The sequence below is a fragment of the Phocoena sinus genome, chromosome 14 (genome assembly GCF_008692025.1).
Source record: "Phocoena sinus isolate mPhoSin1 chromosome 14, mPhoSin1.pri, whole genome shotgun sequence".
In the NCBI taxonomy this organism is placed as follows: domain Eukaryota; kingdom Metazoa; phylum Chordata; class Mammalia; order Artiodactyla; family Phocoenidae; genus Phocoena; species Phocoena sinus.
The window spans coordinates 65591032-65609407 of NC_045776.1; the positions used below are offsets into that span (position 1 = coordinate 65591032).

The 18376-nt window shown below is 43.6% G+C and overlaps 1 protein-coding gene across 13 annotated transcripts in view; it reads left to right on the forward strand.

The window, feature by feature from the left end:
• PRR14L (proline rich 14 like) overlaps positions 1-18094 on the forward strand; it is a 56017-nt gene extending 37923 nt beyond the window's left edge. For 5 of the 13 annotated variants that reach the window (XM_032653990.1, XM_032653989.1, XM_032653997.1 and 2 more), the window contains 6 exons: positions 894-965; positions 1661-1832; positions 2368-2474; positions 12512-12583; positions 13815-13942; positions 14026-18094. In XM_032653990.1, coding sequence (XP_032509881.1) covers positions 894-965; positions 1661-1832; positions 2368-2474; positions 12512-12583; positions 13815-13942; positions 14026-14234 — 760 coding nt within the window. In that variant the 3' untranslated portion in view covers positions 14235-18094. Of the gene's footprint in view, positions 1-893; positions 966-1660; positions 1833-2367; positions 2475-2578; positions 2732-12511; positions 12584-13814 lie in introns of all 13 variants that reach the window. The other 8 variants (XM_032653995.1, XR_004353096.1, XR_004353097.1 and 5 more) reach the window with 8 other exon arrangements.
• The last annotated feature ends 282 nt before the right edge of the window (positions 18095-18376 follow it).

The window sequence follows — 18376 nt, forward strand, 5'->3', positions numbered from 1 at the left end:
TAATTAAACCTGTACTGTGTCTAAATTCAGTAGAAATGGATACAAGCTTTACTTTGAGGGGTACCAAAAGCTCTCCAACAATGCATATTAATGTATCTATAAGTGATTAATACCATTTTTCATCTATAAAAATCAAAGCTTAATTATAAAGGAACTAGCCCTGTGAACAGTTTTCATCTACATGGCCATGTTTTACGTGGAACTCGGCTTTAAAGATAATAAGGTTTCTTCACAATTTTTTGTAAGTTTATAGAAATCGGCAGATTTTATTTTAATACGGTTAATACAGAACTGAGGAGTGTATTTTTATCTTTTTTTTTTTTTTTTTTTTTGCGGTACGCGGGCCTTTCACTGTTGTGGCCTCTCCTGTTGCGGAGCATAGGCTCCGGACGCACAGGCTCAGCGGCCATGGCTCACGGGCCCAGCCGCTCCGCGGCATGTGGGATCTTCCCGGACCGGGGCACGAACCCTTGTCCCCTGCATCGGCAGGCGGACTCTCAACCACTGCGCCACCAGGGAAGCCCTGTATTTTTATCTTTAAATTACTTTTTAAAAACTTTAACATACACGTTCAACAACTTGGTTAAAAGGTATAAGGTTAAGGGTATTCTTGTCCTCCTCCTTTCTCTTACTGTTCTCTGTATATCTCTCTCTGCCTTCTTTCCATTTAAGTTAGAATATAATCCTCCTGTCAGCCTGCCTCCATTCCAGTGATGGGCACGTACATGTAATTCTCATGCCTGGGAGGGAGGTTTTCGTCTTCCTGGGTGACTGACACTTCTCGTCTTCCTTGGGCTCTGATTGAGCATCCTTCCAAACCCACGGTACACCAGAGCCTCTCCTGCCATCCCGCTGCTCTAACCTGCCTCTCGTGTACTTTTGCTCCACTTCAGCCACACTGCGTTACCGTCCGTGCCTCTTCTGGACCTGGAAGCTGCTTACAGCACCAGCGGCAGTCATGTGAGGTGAGGCTCCAGTGGCGCCTGGCACGTGAGGGCTTGTGGTTTGCAGTGTGTGTGTGTGTGTGTGTGTGTGTGTGTGTGTGAGAGAGAGAGGGAGAGAGAGAGAGGGAGAGAGAGAGAGGGAGAGAGGGAGAGAGAGAAGTGGGGGACGAGTGCACTGGTGGCTGGTGTGGGTCGGGCATGGTATAATTCTGACCTCTTGTTCTCCTTCTAAGCCTGATCTACATCTCTCAGATGAACAATCTGAGGTTCAACCTGTGTAACTAAAGTTGTGTGATCAATCCCATTTATGAAAAAAACGTCAAAATCCCTAGCCAGCTCATTGTACCACAAGTCCTCTTAAGATACTGCTTGGTCATTTAGCCGATTTCAGTGCCCGGATGGGATTGATGTCGTCTGAGCACAGTCCATTTGTTCAGTTCACTAAATGTCTTCTTCCCACAAAAAACCTGTTCCTTTTTACGTTTTTCCTTATTCACTGCATCTTCCTCGTTTGTCATTCCATCACAGTGAAGTGGATTGACCACATTCTCGTCGTTTTTTACGTGTATAGACACAAGTGTGTCCAAAAGTGTCAGGAGGACAGGTTTACTGGGAACGTCATTCAGCTCTTGTCTGGATGTTAAGGTGAATGTGCCAACATAGAAGGTGAACCCGTCCCATGTCGTTCTTCCCTGTCTCTCTCTCTGTGGTGCTAGGCTAGAGCCTCCATTCCCTGCCTTGGTACCAAAGTCTCGCTTGGTAACAGACTCAGCTGTCAGCAAGCTCCTGCTTTCAGCCTCCGAGTTCCCGGTTCCTGGATTTGATGAGCTGGATGGTGTGACAGCCCCGTGCCCCCGACCACAGAGCAGCCCCCCAGAACAGAAAGAGGTAAATTTAAAGTGCCTGTGGGGTCAGGTGGCGGTAGCACCACAGATGATGTGACAGGTACAGATGGGCCCCTGAGTCTCTTTGCTACCACCTTACCTTCAGCTGAGTACGGGAGGTTAGCAAGACACTAAAGGATACCTTGAATCTCTTCTTCCTCGTCGCCTTCCAGACCCTTTTCTCTTGATGACACATTTAACAGTGTTTAGAGAACCGAACCACAGAGCGAGAAGTTTCATGCATTCAGAGACGAGTGAACAATGGTGTGCTTCAGTTTTGCAGTATCTGCTGTCTCCAACAGTTGCAAATTTCCATATTGATAATCTCAGTATCTGAACTGCATGTACAGTAACATAAAGGGGGCGGTTGCTGAAAACGCTGTTGGCAGGAGTGGGGGCGGCGGGGGGTGGGAGCTTTGTCATAAACTACTTCCTGAAGTCATCTGTACACTGAGGAAGCAATGCGATGGGTGTCAGGAAAGGGGACTTCGTATATTTAGAATGTCTTACAACCTGACCATCTTTCTTCTTAAAAATAGACTGAGCCGGAGAAGAGGCCAAAGAAGGTCTCACAGATTCGCATCCGGAAAACCATTCCTAAGCCAGACCCTAACCTTACCCCCATGGGCCTTCCTCGACCCAAAAGGTGAGCGCCTTCTCTAACATGCATGTGTGCACTTTTTTGGAAGTTGGCAGAATATAATGACCTTTTGAATGATCATATACTCTGAGCTTTTGTTATACTTCTAGGAATTTATCCAAAAGAATTCATCGGTACTGTGGCCAGAGATTTGTGTGCAGGGATATTTGAACGCGTTCTCGATCACTTTTCCTGAGCTCTCTATGCCGGGTGCTGTCGCTCTGTGTACACAGTCCCAGTTCATCCTCCAAGGGTGCTGGAAGGTAGGCACAGCCGTCGTCCCCAGGTTTAGGTGACGGTGCCAAGGCTCAGTAGCTGAGAAATCTGTGTTAGGCCTGAGCGTCCCTCATGACAGAACAGGTGGTTCCTGTCTCTCACAGGTCTTACCCGACCCCACAGCCCAGGCTCACAACATTCTGTGCACAAAACTGGGAAGGGACCTACACATCATGAAGGAAAGATGTTTTTTTTTTTTTTCAAGAAAATGCTAGATCCATGTTATGGTCCATAGTATAGCCTTTAAAAATTTGGATTCTAAAGATTTTTATGACAGAGCTGATTGCTAATTCCTATAAAGTGAAGTGGAAAGAAAAAGATTACTAAATTATGTATTGGTTGGGCGTGATTCCAGATTGTGTATTTGACATGATTCTAGTTTGAGGATGATGTATATTACACAGACACTATGAAGATATAAACATTTTTAAAAGATCTCCAGAGTTGTTTTCTTGTGATGGATTTCACTCCTTAATTTCTCATCAGCAAATGGAAGCCTGTGTCCCTTGATTAACCCAAGGTAAGTTATTTCACCTTCCTGAGCTTCAAGGACTTACCTGTAGAATGTGAGTAAGAATTCCCAACACTTAAGATTGCTCTACAGTCCAGTTGAGAAAAAAATGTGCAGTGTATCTATTTTATCGCTTCACACAACACAAATGCGATAGTTAACTGTTACTATGATTTGCGTTCCACTTTTCCCACGTGGTTCTTATCTTAGCGTGTTGTGTTTTTATCCTACAGTTCTTTTATTGATCATCCTACCATGTCTTTTCAAGAGAAATTTTTAAAGTATTTCAGATATCCTGGGTTGAATAGTACTTTTTACTAGAATGAAATAGGGTTCAGAATCATGGTATTCTCTCTTGAATTTTTGTGTAGATAGAAGTTCTGGAAAACCTTATTAATAAAGATAGGTAGTTGGGAGTGCAGAGAGTTTTAATAGAACAATGACATTCAATCCTTTCAACTTCTGTCAAGTAATATCAAAAAATCACAGAGTGATCTATCATCAAATTATATTTAATGATTTATCACCTAATCTTTTTTGGAAGCAAAGAATCAAACGGTGCTGACTCACTTGGGTTCTGTCACCCAGCCTTTGGAGGCCAGCAGTGGCTCAGTTTATGGGACGTGCACCGAGAGGATCTAACCAGTTTCAGATACCTAAGAATTCTATGTTACTATCTCACTTAAGGGCACTTTATTTAATCCTATATAATGAAAAGGTTGAAAAATATAAGGTCTTCAATAAATCTTTACCTAAGACATCTTGGTAAAATGCTTTTATTACTTCAAATACACTTTTGTATAGACACTTTGAAGGTGCCGATTTAGGGCATTAAATTTATGGAAAAATTTTGAAATACAACTTACTTGGTGAAGGCAGTTTTTATTATTCAAGCCCATTGGCCAAATCATTCTTACTTCCTAACCTTTCTGCCTTCCAATTATAATATAGTCATCCCTCAGTATCCTCGGGGAATTGGTTCCAGGAGACCCCCCGATACCAAAATCCACAGATGCTCAAGTCTCTTACCTAAAATGACCTGGTACAATGAATACAGCCTCCCCTCCATGTCTGTGGGTATGAAACAGTAAATATGTTAATATTTACCTTCAAGAAAATCATACAGACCATTGAAAAATAAATTATGGAACATTTCTTGTAATGTAGATTTCTAAAAGCCATAAGTCAGAATTAAAGTTACGTATAAGAATTTCCCATTTTTGAATTTGTAATAAAGCAATGTAATTGATAGCTAAAATAATAAATTATGAAATGAGGAGTATGTTAGAAAGCACGATATTGCTTCAGTAAATGTGTATACGTGCACGAATAAAACTCATTATTAGACTTTTAGGAACAATTAAGAATCATGTAAAAAATCAAATAAATCCATCAATTTATATAAATCTCATGATTGCTTCAATATTTAATGTAGGAGAAAAGTGTATCACTGCAAACCAATTGGCATGGCAACTCATATAATTTTTGTTGTTAACAGGAAGTAGAAGTTATAATATTTTGTAAGATGAAGATTGAATGATTGACTTAAATATTTCCTTATATGATTTGATTAATGTTCTTCTAAGTGATAACAGACTGTGCGTGAGAGTTGAGAATAGTTTGAAAAGACATTGTGTACGGTTAAATACATGACCAAGCTATTTTTGGTGTTTGAAGCTCTCTTTTTTTTTTTTTTTTTTTGCGGTACACGGGCCTCTCACTGCTGTGGCCTCTCTCCCGCTGCCGGAGCACAGGCTCCGGACGCGCAGGCTCAGCGGCCATGGCTCACAGGCCCAGCCACTCTGTGGCATGTGGGATCCTCCTGGACCGGGGCACGAACCCGCGTCCCCTGCATCGGCAGGCGGACTCTCAACCACTGCGCCACCAGGGAAGCCTGAAGCTCTCTTTCTTAAGTAGGCATTGTTTGATGATAGTCAGGAGGTGAGTGAGGCCAAGTCCCTCTGACAGCCCCATTCCACACCATATCTGAAATTAGGCTGAGTCCCCTCTTGCTAAAGCCGCTCTTCTCTTAGCGGAACCGTGTGTAAGGTGGGGAAAGACACGTCCAAGACACGTTTACGGTGATTTCATTAATATCTGAGGAGGGCTTAGTGAGATCAGTGATTTTATTCCGATACCAAAGTAGAATTCAGGGTGGATAGGGGCTGTTCTAAAAGAATTTGTGAGGGGACTTCGCTGGCGGTCCAGTGGTTAAGACTCAGCGCTTCCACTGCAGAGGGCATGAGTTTGATCCCTGATAGGGGAACTAAGATCCTGCATGCCGTGTGGCGTGGCAAAAAAAAAAAAAGAATTTGTGGGAATGGAGACGTTTACATGAGTGTAAGGACACTTCTCAGGTGTGTCACGTGCAGGAGATTAAAGATCGGGAGATTGATTACCCTAGAGCTGGGTTTCAGTGTGTCTGTGGAAAGTCTTCTAGTACACTGGTGTGAGGACCCCTGGTCTAGCAAAACCTTAGGGCTTTTACCTTAGTATCATGTTATTAGTCTAGGTCCAGTCAGGAGACAGAAACCACACAGTATTTTAAACAGGGGAAGTTTAAAGTGTTAAAGTATAACAGGAGAGTAACTGTTAAGGTGTACCGGGAATTCTGAAGGGCATCCTAGGGCCAAGGGAGAAGGGGGCCCTCTCCCCCAGATTGGAGTCTGACTTTGTTGGAGAAGGTGTGGTTGCAGCCCATCGGATAGCCAGGTTGCTAACGCCAGAGCTGGGCGAGCAGGAAACAACAACAGCAGCCTTCCAGGGCTTGAGCTGAGGCTGGAGGGCAGGCACCCAGGGTGTCAGGGTGCTACTGCAGGTGCGTGGTCTGGGGCATGTGGCGTTTGCTCCAGGAGAGTCACAGGAAACAACCCTCAGGATGTTGGGGTCCCACTATGGGCTTCAGTCCCCGAATGCCCCATCTGTGGTGTGGTGGTCACCGGGTTAGTGCTGCAGGAGCATTGGGGAGGGCTCCACGCTCTGGCTGTACAGCTGGGGCAACTGTCCCCATCCAGCCCCGCCCCAGACATCCCAGTACACGTGCACCCATGATGGGCCATGTGGCAGGAGCAAGAAGAAAAGCTCCTTTGCTCCTCCAGTGTCCTCCAGTGCCTCCTGCCGAAGCTCAGCAGCAACTCACTGTGAAGAAGAAATGCATTAGGAGTCCAAGATGCCATTGTCACAGAGCAGGTACTGAGGGTGCATTCTGAGCTGAGAAGCAGTAATTAGATAACTGGTATATTCCAGTAAACGATAAAAATTTAAACACATTCACTTGACCAAGAACTGTTCTTTTAGGAAGAGGTATGAATAAATGGAAAGGCATGTATTTAACACAGTTATAGAAATAAAGAAGCAAGAATAGCCTGGAAAATTCAGAAAAGGAGTGAAATAAGAGTACTAGCCTTAAGAGATCTTAAAATATATTGTCATCTCAATAATTAAAACAGTATGATGCCAGAGCATAAATATACAAATTGGTAAAGCAAAGTCCATAATTAGATACAAATACATAGAGAAATTTAGTATGTGACAAAGGTGTCCCCTCAAATCAGTGGTGAAAAGATGGACTGTTCAGTAAAATGCTACTGGGACAGGTGGGTGGCCATTCTAGGAGTAATAAAGCTGGGGGACTTCCCTGGTGGTCCAGTGGGTAAGACTGTGCGCTTCCACCGCAGGGGACACAGGTTTGATCCCTGGTCCAGGAACTAGATCCTGCATGCTGCAACTAAGAGTCCATATGCCCCAACTAAGACCTGGTGCAACCAAAATTAATAAATAAATAAATATTAAAAAGAAGAAGAAAGCTGGATCTCTACCTTAGACCTTTCATCAGAATATCTTCCAAATAAAATCAGACTTAAATGTAAACAAAGGAAGCCGTAACAATAATTGAAGAAACTATAGGAAATGGTTAAGTATAACACAAAATTCAGAGCCATAAAGTAAAAATCTGAAAAATATATGTCATAAAAATCTATCACTTCTGCTGGGAAAAAAAGAAACCAACTATAAACAAAGTCAAAACACAAACTCTTAATTAACTAGGTAGGAAGAATCCTCTCACAGTGTATACATATATCAGGTCATCACAATGTACATTTGAAATGTCTTACAGTTCTATGTGTCAGTTACACCTCAGTAAAGCAGCATCTAAATGAAAAATTTCAAACAGCTTTATTGAGAAATAGTTCACATACTGTGTAATTCCGTGTATTTTAGTATACTGGCAAAAAAAGATACTAATCCCAAGCAGGATCAATAAAAAGAATTTCATACCTAACTTCAGAAAGAAGTTAAGTATGAAAACTTCAGACTTCCAAAGACAAAGAGATAATCTTGAAAGAAGCCAGGGAACCTTATAAATGTATACATCAAAATCTTCAAAATAATAGCAAATGGAATCCAGCAACATATTAAAAAATGATTATACACATGACCAAGTGGGATTTATGCCAGGAATGCAAGGTTAGTTGAACACAGGAAATTAATCAGTGGAGTATACCACATTAATAGAATAAAGGGGGGAAAGCACATGATTATCTCATTAGATGCAGAAAAAGCGTTGGACAAAATCCAACACACTTTCATGATAAAAACACTCCATGAACTTCAGAATAAATAAGAGGGACTTCCCTGGTGGTCCAGTAGCTAAGACTCTGAGCTCCCAATGCAGGGGGCTGGGTTCGATCCCTGGTCAGGGAACTAGATCCCACATGCTGGAACTAAGAGTTCACATGCCCCAGCGAGGATCCCACACATAGCAGCGAAGATCCCACATGCCGCAACTAAGACCTGGTGCAGCCAAATTAATATTTTTGAAAAAGGGAGAGAGAGAAATAAGAACTTCCTCAAATGAATAAAGGGCATCTACCGGAAAACGCGAAGCAGAAATCCTACTTAATTGTAAAAGACTGAAAGATGTCCCCTAAGATCAGAAACAAGACAAGGATATTCAGTCTAGCCATTTCTATTTAACATTCTGCTAGAGGTTCTAGACGGGGCAATTAAGCAAGAAAATGAGATAGCACTCAGAAAGGAAGTAAAACTATCTTTTCAGTATCTTGTATATAGGAAATCCTAAAGAATCCACTGTTAGAGCTAGTGAATGAATTCAGCAAGTTTGCAGGATATAAGATCAAGATACAAGAAAAAGAAAAATAATTGTATTTCTGTACATTAGCAATGAGCAATCTGAAAATGAAATTAAGAAAACAGTTCCATTTACTGTAGCATCAAAAAAAAAACACCTAGGGATGAATTTAACAAACGAAGTGTAAGGCTTGTTCAGTAAACACTACAAACTACCAACTACTGTTGAAAGAAATTAAAGACCTGAATAAATGGAAAGAAATCCATAAGCTACATACTGTATGATTCCAGCTATGTGACATTCTGGAAAAAGGCAAAACTATGGACACTGTCAATGAATCAATAGTTGCCATGGAATAAGGAGGAGGGAAGGAGGAATAGGCGAGTACAGTAATTTTTAGGGCAGTGAAAATGATTCTGAATGATACTCTAATAGTAGATACATGTCATCATACATTTCTCCAAACCCACAGAATGTGTAACACTAAGAGTGAACCCTAATGTAAACCATCGACTGTGGGTGATTATGATGTGTCATTGCAGGTTCATCAGTTGTGACAAATGTTCCACTCTGGTGCAGGCTGTTGATAATAGGGGTTGCTGTGCTTAGTAGGCGAGTTGCAGGGGCTTCCAGGCAGGGTGTATATGAGAACTCTGTCCACTCAATTTTACTATGAACAAAAACTGCTCTAAATAAGTCTTTTTTGTTTTGTTTTGTTTTTTTTAAGATAACAGATAACCCACAGAATCAGAAAAAGTGTTTGCAAGTCATATATCTGATAGGGCTCTAGTATGCACAATATATAAAGAATTCTTACAACTCAACAACAAAGGGACAGCAATGCAATTTTTTAAAGTAGGCAAAGATTCTGAACAGGCATTTCTCCAAAGAAGATGCAGACGAATGGCCAAAAAATGTTGCTCAGCATCATTAGTCATTAGGGAACTGCAAATCAAAACCACAAGATGGCCCTCACCCACTAGGATGGCAGTAATTTTTTTACAAATAAAAACAACAAAATAAGTATTTGCATTGAGGATGGGTAGAAGTTGGAACCTTCATACATTGCTTGTGGGAATCTAAAATAGTGTAGCCACTGTGGGAAATAGTTTGGCAGTTCCTCAGAATGTTAGAGTTACTGTATCACTACTTCTAGGTATATGTCCAAGGGGAATTGAAAACATGTTCACACAGAATCTTGTACATGAATGTTCATAGCAATATTCTTCATAACAGCCAAAAAGTAGAAACAATCCAAATGTCCATCAGTTGATGAATAGATTAAGAAAAGGTGGTCTATCCATAGAATGTTAAAATGAAGTACTGAGACGTGCTACACCATGAATGAACCGTGGAAACAGTGTGCTAAGTGAGAGAAGACCGACTCCAAAGAGCACATACTGTGTGATTCCATTTGTATGAAGTGTCCAGAATAGGCAGAACCATAGGGGCAGAAAGTAGATACGTGGTTGCCAGGTGCTGGGGTAGGAGAGGGTGGGTGTGACTGCTCGTTGGTCCAGGGTTTCTTCTGTGGGTTGTGAAAATGTTCTGGAATTAGTGGTGATGAATAACATTGTGCTTCTACGAAAATCCACTGAACCATACACCTTAAAGGGTGAATTTTAGGGCCACCATCACCTGGCTGTGAGGAGAACCTGTAGGTGCTCCAGCACAGGATCGGGGGCGCTGCACCCACTGACCACCAGGCCCCGCCACATCTTTCCAGGAGCCAGATCTGCCACGGCATGAGCACAGCAATGTGCTTTGGGGGTCACAGTGGCATGGTCCTCACAGGAGACCCCTGGGACCAGGGCTTGACCCCCGAGCGAGCCCCTCAGAGCCTCAGTTTTGTCAATACTAGAATAGCACAGCCTTGCTTCAGAATTGTGTCAAGATGCTTCTTTACCAGAGGGAAATCAAGTCGTAAAAACAGATCAAGAGGTGGAGGGAGCAAGGAACCACCAGACAAGATGCTCAAGCGTAGACTCTTGCCAGAGCCACTCTGGGCAAAGTGGCATCTGCACAGGAAGTGTCTACTTTTGAGGACATCTACACATCCCACCACCTCCAGTGAGTGAAGCCCCTCTGAGGAATGCAAAGCTTGTTGAGAGCCTAGGAATCCCAGAATCTGAACTTGGCGCTTCAGCAGTCACCTCAGCTCAGAAACTGGACATGGGTGCACACTACCCTGATTTGCTCGTCAGAATGACTGTCAGAAGCCTAATCTTTCACTTTCCAACTACCCATCCGACATCCTTAATCTAACGTAGCTATTGCTGTTGTTAAGAAGCAAAGTAACAGTTGTTTGTTGGAAATCCCTGTGAAAAATCTTATCCATGCTATTATTTATGTATTTTTTCCACAAGCATGTTCTTTGCTGAATTGGAATTGAACCAAACTGAACCTCAATTAAGATTTTCAAAAAGCCGGGAAGAAACTAAAGCACGATGCTGAAAAGTTTATTGCTGTACTGTTCAGTCACTCCTTAACTTCTCTGAAAAAGGTTTAAAGCACAGAAACTTTATAATAATTTGCTCTTTTGTAATAAAGGTTCTGTGCTGTCTGAAAATAAGTTTCTACTAAGAGTGGTGGCCTGAAGGTTGAAGCTATTATCTTCTACATAGTACCAAAAACTAAGAGTCAACAAACAGATTGAGCACACTCATAAAAATAAATAATAGGGTGGCTTCCCTGGTGGCGCAGTGGTTGAGAGTCCGCCTGCCAATGCAGGGGACACGGGTTCGTGCCCCGGTCCGGGAAGATCCCACATGTCGTGTAGCAGCTAGGCCCGTGAGCCATGGCCGCTGAGCCTGCGCGGCCGGAGCCTGTGCTCCGTAACGGGAGAGGCCACAACAGTGAGAGGCCCGTGCACTGCAAAATAAATAAATGAATGAATGAATAAATTGGTGAATTTTATGATATGTGAACCAGGGCTCCTTGAAGACTGGCTACAGGTCTAGGGCAGGAAATGCATGAGTATAGACTGTCTTGTGCCAGAAAGTGATGAGCTCTCAAGAGGCGACTGGGGTCATGTTGGAGAGACACAGGAACCAGTTTGAAGAGACTCTCAACTGCCACAGATGATGAGACTGTCTGAGCATCAAAAGGAATAATAACTGCAGTAGATTGAAGCACATGAGATATGTTTCAGTCCAATAGTTCATAATGAATGAGTTCACAACTCTGGCTGTATTTGGATGATAATAGGGAAACAATTCATTGTTTTGTAAAGTGGTAAATAAAGGGAAAGAACCAAGCATACAACCCACTTTTCCTGTGCAAACGGTACGTCAGGGTTACCAAAGCATGGATGAGCATGAAGTTTTCTTTAGATGGAAGAATTCTTCCAGAAGAATGATAGACTGTCACCATGTACAATCCTAAAGAACTAATAAATATATTCAATGTTTATCAGTGGCTGGCTGCTAATACACAAAAAGGGTGACAGCTGGGTATCATGTCCCTCGTGATGGACACCTAAAAGTCTATCAAAAAACCCGGAACACCTAAATCTGATCATACCTCTCTATTTAATTACCAGTCCATAGGAAATACCTGTAGTATTTTCCATATGTTTGGGTCAGAGGCGCATGTTAAATGATATCAGTGGGATGTAATCAAGAAAATCTAGACTGGGGAAGCCACAGACTAAATGACCTGATTCTTACACAAAAATTTACGAAATAAAAAGGCAAAATAGGACACTATAACATAAATTGGGACAGTATTGATCAGACTTAGAGGTTCCAGGGACTTTGTGTTGTTTGAGAGAAGGGTTTATAAGTTAAATATGCTCATTAAAATTCTTGCCAACCACTAAAAGAACAGAATATGTATAAATTTCAAGCCAGGAGAGGAGAATTAAAAAAAAGAGCAGTCAATTAAGCAGAAGAAACATTGAAAAAGTAGGACAAGAAGAAGCTGTAAACTAAGATAATAGGTACAAATCCAGTTATATCCCTCCAAGTAAGTATAACTGGACCAAATCTCACAAAGTTGAAGATTGATGCCCTGGAAAAGAAGATCCTGTACTCATTGTTCTCATGAGACACATCTAGGACTCGTCTTTTACTCTTGGAAAGTAAAAGAACGGAAAACATAGAGTTGGGAAACCAATCTTGTCTCTTACGAGACTGTGAAGAATTTATTTTTTTCTCTTTTCAGGTTAAAGAAAAAGGAGTTTAGTTTAGAAGAAATATATACCAACAAGAATTATAAATCTCCTCCTGCAAACAGGTAAGTACATATGAGCAGTAAATAATAGATTGGGGGGGCTTCCGAAATGATCGATGTAAATCTCCAGTCCTTGTGCTTTGGAAGGGGTTTTATGTTCAGTTCTTCCAATACCGGGGTCTTGAAAATAACTAGAATTGGTATTTTTAGTTTCCAGCCCTTGAATTGGGGTCGGTGGTAGGATGGGAAAGAGATGTGTGTCAGGTTAGGTAGTCTCCTTTTTGTTTGTACTTGGTTTTTAGCAAATACGCTGGCTGTCTTCAGGACTAATAAGCACTGATCTTCAGATATGACTCCAAACCCAAGTACAGAAGGCATTTCACTTGGCTACCTTTGCGTCTAAATTCAGTTCAAGTCGTTAAACATTTATTAAATTTCTGTAGCGTCCAGGATGTAGCAGGAGAGTTTTATCCTAGAAGATAAAACTCTGAGGCATTGATAGAAGACTATTCATTACAGCATTGCTAAATAATAGGAAAGGATTGGAAACAACTTAAAATATCCATTAATAAGGTTCTCATTAAATTATAGTCCATCCTTGTAATGGGATACACTGCATAGCCATTTAAAAGAATGAATCAGATACCTGTGTACCCAGCTGGGGCAATCTTAAACGTTATTGTTAGGTCAGAGTGGCACAAATGCATAGGCCAGTGCATGTAGTTTGCTGCCATTTGAGTAAAGAAGAAACAAAAGTGTTGGATAGATGCTGTGGGTCAGCAAACTACAGGCCAGGTCCAACCAGCACCCCGTTTTCTTTCTTTCTTTCTTTTTTTCCAGCCCTGTGAGCTAAGAATGGTTTTTATTCTCTTAAAGGGTTGTTTAAAAAACAAAAAAGAATATATAGCAGAGACTTGTGTGCCTCGTTAATTTTAAGATGTTTACTACCTGGCCCTTTACACAAAAGGGCTGACCTTTGATGATACATGCTTACCTATGCACATCTGTACGTTGAGTGACTTTGGGAGGATACACAAAACACTGTTGCTGCTGTTGCCGGGGTGGGGAGTGGGGGGGTTCATCTTACTTTTATTCTTTACCCTCCTGTCCAGTTTAAATTTCTTCACTATGTTGCTTGTACTACATATTCATAGATATATGTGTTTTGTCATGAAAAAATAGCTGCAGACCAGAGGAAAGAGCTGTCAGGAGCAGTTAGCCTTTAGCGCGCATTGACTGGGAGGGTTGGTGGCCCCCAGGGTGAGCATGGTGGTGTTTTGTGCTCCACCCTTAGGTGTTTAGAGACCATCTTTGAGGAACCTAAGGAACGGAATGGTACGCTCATCTCAATCAGCCAACAGAAGAGGAAGCGAGTTCTGGAGTTTCAGGATTTCACAGTCCCACGAAAGAGGAGGGCTCGCGGTAAGGTCAAGGTGGCAGGCAGCTTTACCCGGGCCCAGAAGGCGGCGCTGCAGAGTCAAGAGCTGGATGCTCTGTTGATACAGAAACTGATGGAACTGGAGACCTTCTTTGCCAAGGAAGAGGAGGAGCAGGAGCGGTCGTCCGGTTGTTGAGAAGCGATTCAGGTGGGGGGGTCTCAACTTTAGACTTTCCCGGCCTCCTTGGAAGAGGTTGCCTAATTTTGCCCTACTGCCCAAACCACTCAAAATGCAGACTATGGATTTTTACCTATTTCAAGGTGCAGCCTTTTTAGGAACTGGTGAAAGAGGGTCCTCTAACTTGTACTGCTGAGTATAGAACCTCAGGAACGCTCCCTTTCTCCTGGAAATGGTCCTGAATGATGTCGGCCTCCTCCCCACACTCTGCCATCCACGGAGGAGGACACCACATACCTTCAGTAACACTAGGTTTCCAAGGACTCACAGCATTTGCACGTCCATGTGAAAGTTCCGCGTTGTTTACGGTGGTGCTAGACCAAGGTTATTTAGACATGTGGCCTAGGGAGGGGGACCTGGCCTCCTGTCCCATGTGGTCTCACTGGCTCACTTCAGTAGTTGAGGAAAGATGAGCTGCTGTGTTTTGTAATCCTTTGAGCCCATCTGTCCAGAACCAGGTTGTGTGTGTGTGTGTGAGTGAGTGTGTGTGTGTGTGTGGCTTTTCCCCATCATTTTCTCCCCTCTGTGACTGTGGGTCACTAGTGCCAGAGGAGCCCGTCCAGGCCCCATTCGAAGTAAGTTGCACTTTTTAATGTGGTAGTGTTGATTATTTTCATTTGTTTTATTTCCCTTTTTTTGTTTTAATTATTGCTGCATGTTTGGAGCCTTTAAATGTGATTTTAAAGCAGTTTTTTAAGACATCAAGGAGAAAGACCGTACACGTCTTCAGAACACACGACAGGCATTTGACCTGGTTTGTCGGTGCGTGGTGTGGGGCGGCCGAGAGCCGTTTTCCCGTTGACGTGTTCAGGCAGCCCCTTCCCCGCCTCCAGCTCCTAGTGCGACTCATATCTCATCTGGGTTCTCATTCTTGCTTAAGTAGTTGTATTTATTTTAATGACGGAAGTAAGAGCAGGTCTCTCCCCCAGTCATTTAAAAAGTTGGAAGCTTGGGTGTGGTCTTAGTGGGTTTCATCTGAAGTGGTGGTCCATGACAGAGGCATCCACGATGGCTCAGGTGGTGATGAAGCCAACCCAGAGCGTTTGCAGCTGCCAGAGCAGCCTGCTCCATAGTGGGGAGGAGGACAGTCTGGGGTCACGAAGTCCCATGGCCAGCCCTCTTGGAGGGCAGCTCACTGTACTCTGGGCTCCTGCGTCAGACCTGCTGTAAGTTTGGTAGAATGCCAGACAAAGGTCTCTGGGTTTCTCCGTTTCTGCCTGCAGCAGTCTGTGGGCAGAGGACCAGAAGCGAGCTGTGTGAGGCCACAAGCCCGGAGGTTTCATTCCTTTCCCACTTAAGGCCTGTGTGCCCTTGCCTTGCTTCCCCTCCTCCCCTTCCCTTGTGTTTTATCTTTTCTCTCTCTCTCTCTCTCTCTCTCTCTCAAAACAAGAGTGCAGAGAATTAACATTCCTTGGCTGGTGAGTGGGATGCTAAGCCCAGCCTCAGGACACTGGTCACCTCTCCCATCCTCCCAGGAGCCACTGCCGTGGAGCAGCGCCAATGGGAACTGTCAAAGCTCCAGAGACATTTTCGAGTCAGTCTGTGAGAGGAGTGAGTGGTGCCGTCCTGGATCATGTCTCCTGGGTCCCTTTGGTTTCCCTGTCTGTCAGGGGATGGGAGGATGGGGTGGGGGTGGGGGTTTCTATGTGCCTTTCCTTTGCAGGTTGACAGTCTGTGCCACACTGGAGCAGAAAAACTGACAGTGCGAGAAAAACGAAGTGCCACGTCTGTCTTGTAGGTCCAGTGCCTCAGACAGAGCATTTAGTAAGTGAAATACACACCTGGTGATCCATGGAGGCTTCTAAGGCCACAGCCACGTAGCATTAGAGGGGAGCCTGGCTTCCGCACCAGCTCTGAACAGTGCAAACCAGATGCTGCCATCGTGCATTCGCTTTGCCCAGACTGTAGACACGACCTGTGTTTCCCCTCGGTACCTCTCCCTTCCTGGGACAGGGTCCTTAGACACAAATGCTTCTCTCTGTCTTTTTGCTTAAGGGAGTGAGATGAGTTTGTGCTCTTGTACAAACGTTTTTAGGAATCTCCTGCTGCACAGCTTGCAGACTCCCAGCAAATCTACAGAGCCCTGTTTGCCAGCTCCATTGCCAGTGTAGATGGGTCTGCAACGTGGCAAGCGTGGCAGACTGAAGTTGACGTGGGTGCAGCTGTGGCATCACCAACATTACGGAGATACAATTTCAAGTTTGCCCGTTGCAGGAGTGGCACTTGTCAGGGCCAGGAGCAATGATTTGGAACATTGGCATTTGGAATGGGGGCTTGGAGGAAGTGGAGACCTGGGTTCCTGCCTTGTCCTGGGAACATAGGAAAAAGCTCCGCTGAGGCCAACCCTCTCCTTGTAATTCTTGGCGTGCATTTGGCCAAGGCCCTTCCTCATTCCAAAGTTAAGAAGGGGCCCCCACTGCAAACTTGAAATTGCTTACCTGGGCCACATCGGGTTCTTGCCGTGCTCAGCCATATCTGTCTTAACATCCATTTTTACCATTGGCCTAGCCAGCTGCAGTGCTGTCTATGGTCCTCAGAGCCAGCCACCTGCCCATAGCTACAGGAGGTCTGGTTCTGGGGTGGGACTTGGTACAGTTTCTGAGTATGGGGACTTACCACCCAAAGACACTTAGTGTTTTTAATATGGGAAAGAGAGGAGAAATCTCAGGTCCAATCAGGGTTCTGCACGTCAGCTTTTCACTGAAACTTTCAACTATAGTGTTTTCCATCTGTCAGTTTATAGCTATATTTGCCCCCCCACCTTCCCCCTCCTCTTTTCTTTTGGTTTCATTTCTCTATTAATTTAAATGTACCTCATCACCTGTTCAAGCAGATTATATCCACTTTTTTTTACTGACCTTATTCTAAGAGCTACAGCTGAGGGAGGTACAGTGGAGAGACATACAGCGTTTGCCTTACTCGGAGCCTGAAGAGCTCAGAAACTCATGCTGTGAATCCTGAAACAGCGCTCCTCCAAGAGCTGTGAAAAACATGACTCTTTGTCACAATTTTGCCTGAAAGGGTCTTTTGCGCGAGTGCCAGAGCCAACCTGAGGTAGATTCCAGATCCCACCCTCTGGGCATGATCCTACCCCTGTGGCTGGTTCCCTGTCTGCCAGGCTAAGGGCTGCACAGAGTGCAGGACTGGGGCTGCCGGTCCAAGGCTTGGTGCGGCCTGATGGAATGCAGAGCCAGTGCTCCGTCTCCAGGCTGGGATTTCATCTCATAATCAATGTACATCAAGATCCGCGAAAGACGAACTTTTAGACGGTGATACTTTTCTCCCATTCCCTGGGGGCAGAGTATGCAGTTGGTGCTTTCTTTAATTCCCTTGTTTTTTGTTTCTGTAAGCTTCCCCCACCCCGGTATCATGGAAAGGACTTCTGAAACACCACATCGTGGGTGGCTGTATCCAAAGTCTTTAAGTAGTTGGCCAGAGGTGCGGAGTATCCTTTCCTGGATTCATGAGAGGGAAGGGCTCCTTGCCACGACTGAACTTCCTGTATAAAAAGCTGGCCGGGAAGAAGGCTTAATTTACTGAAATCAAAGTTTAGTACTATTATCTAGCCACAGATTGATCAACAAAGGCTATTTATTTTTATTGTGAAGTGAGGGCCCCCACATAGCCTGCCATCTAGCACAGCACTCTCTCAGATTGGATGCTTGTTCATTGTGTATCTCCACGAGCCCCTCTCTGGTGCTGAATCGGATTTTAATTCTTGGCAAGAGGCCTCAGCGTCATCTCCTTGGGCTGGTCTAGGCCAGTAAATAGCTGCCTGAAGTGTTTGTATATTATCATGGTCAATAGTTCAGTGAAATTTGTACATTTTTGGTAACATTGGCATACATGATGCCCTTGCAGTTCCTTTTCTGTTTGGTAGTTTGTGACTCTAAAATTCCCACTGTTATGTGTGTTAATTTATGAAAATAAAAAGGAATTTTTTTTGGAAAACCTTTCAGATAACTCTCAAGGCTGTTATTTTATTCTTACGGCTTCATAATAAGTTAAAATTCTACCTGTAATATCATGAGGTTGCTGTTGTTGGTTTTTAATAAAACATTCCAAAGTTATATATATCCCACAAGCATTTTCTCTTCCAAAGTGGTCACCATTTTCTGAGGACGGCGCTGTGCTCAGAACATGTGTAGAGCTCCACCTCTGTGTGGCCTTCCAAGACTGTCGTGGAGCTTTTAAAATTTACTCAGGTGGCAGATCATCTCTTGTGAGGGACTTGGGTATT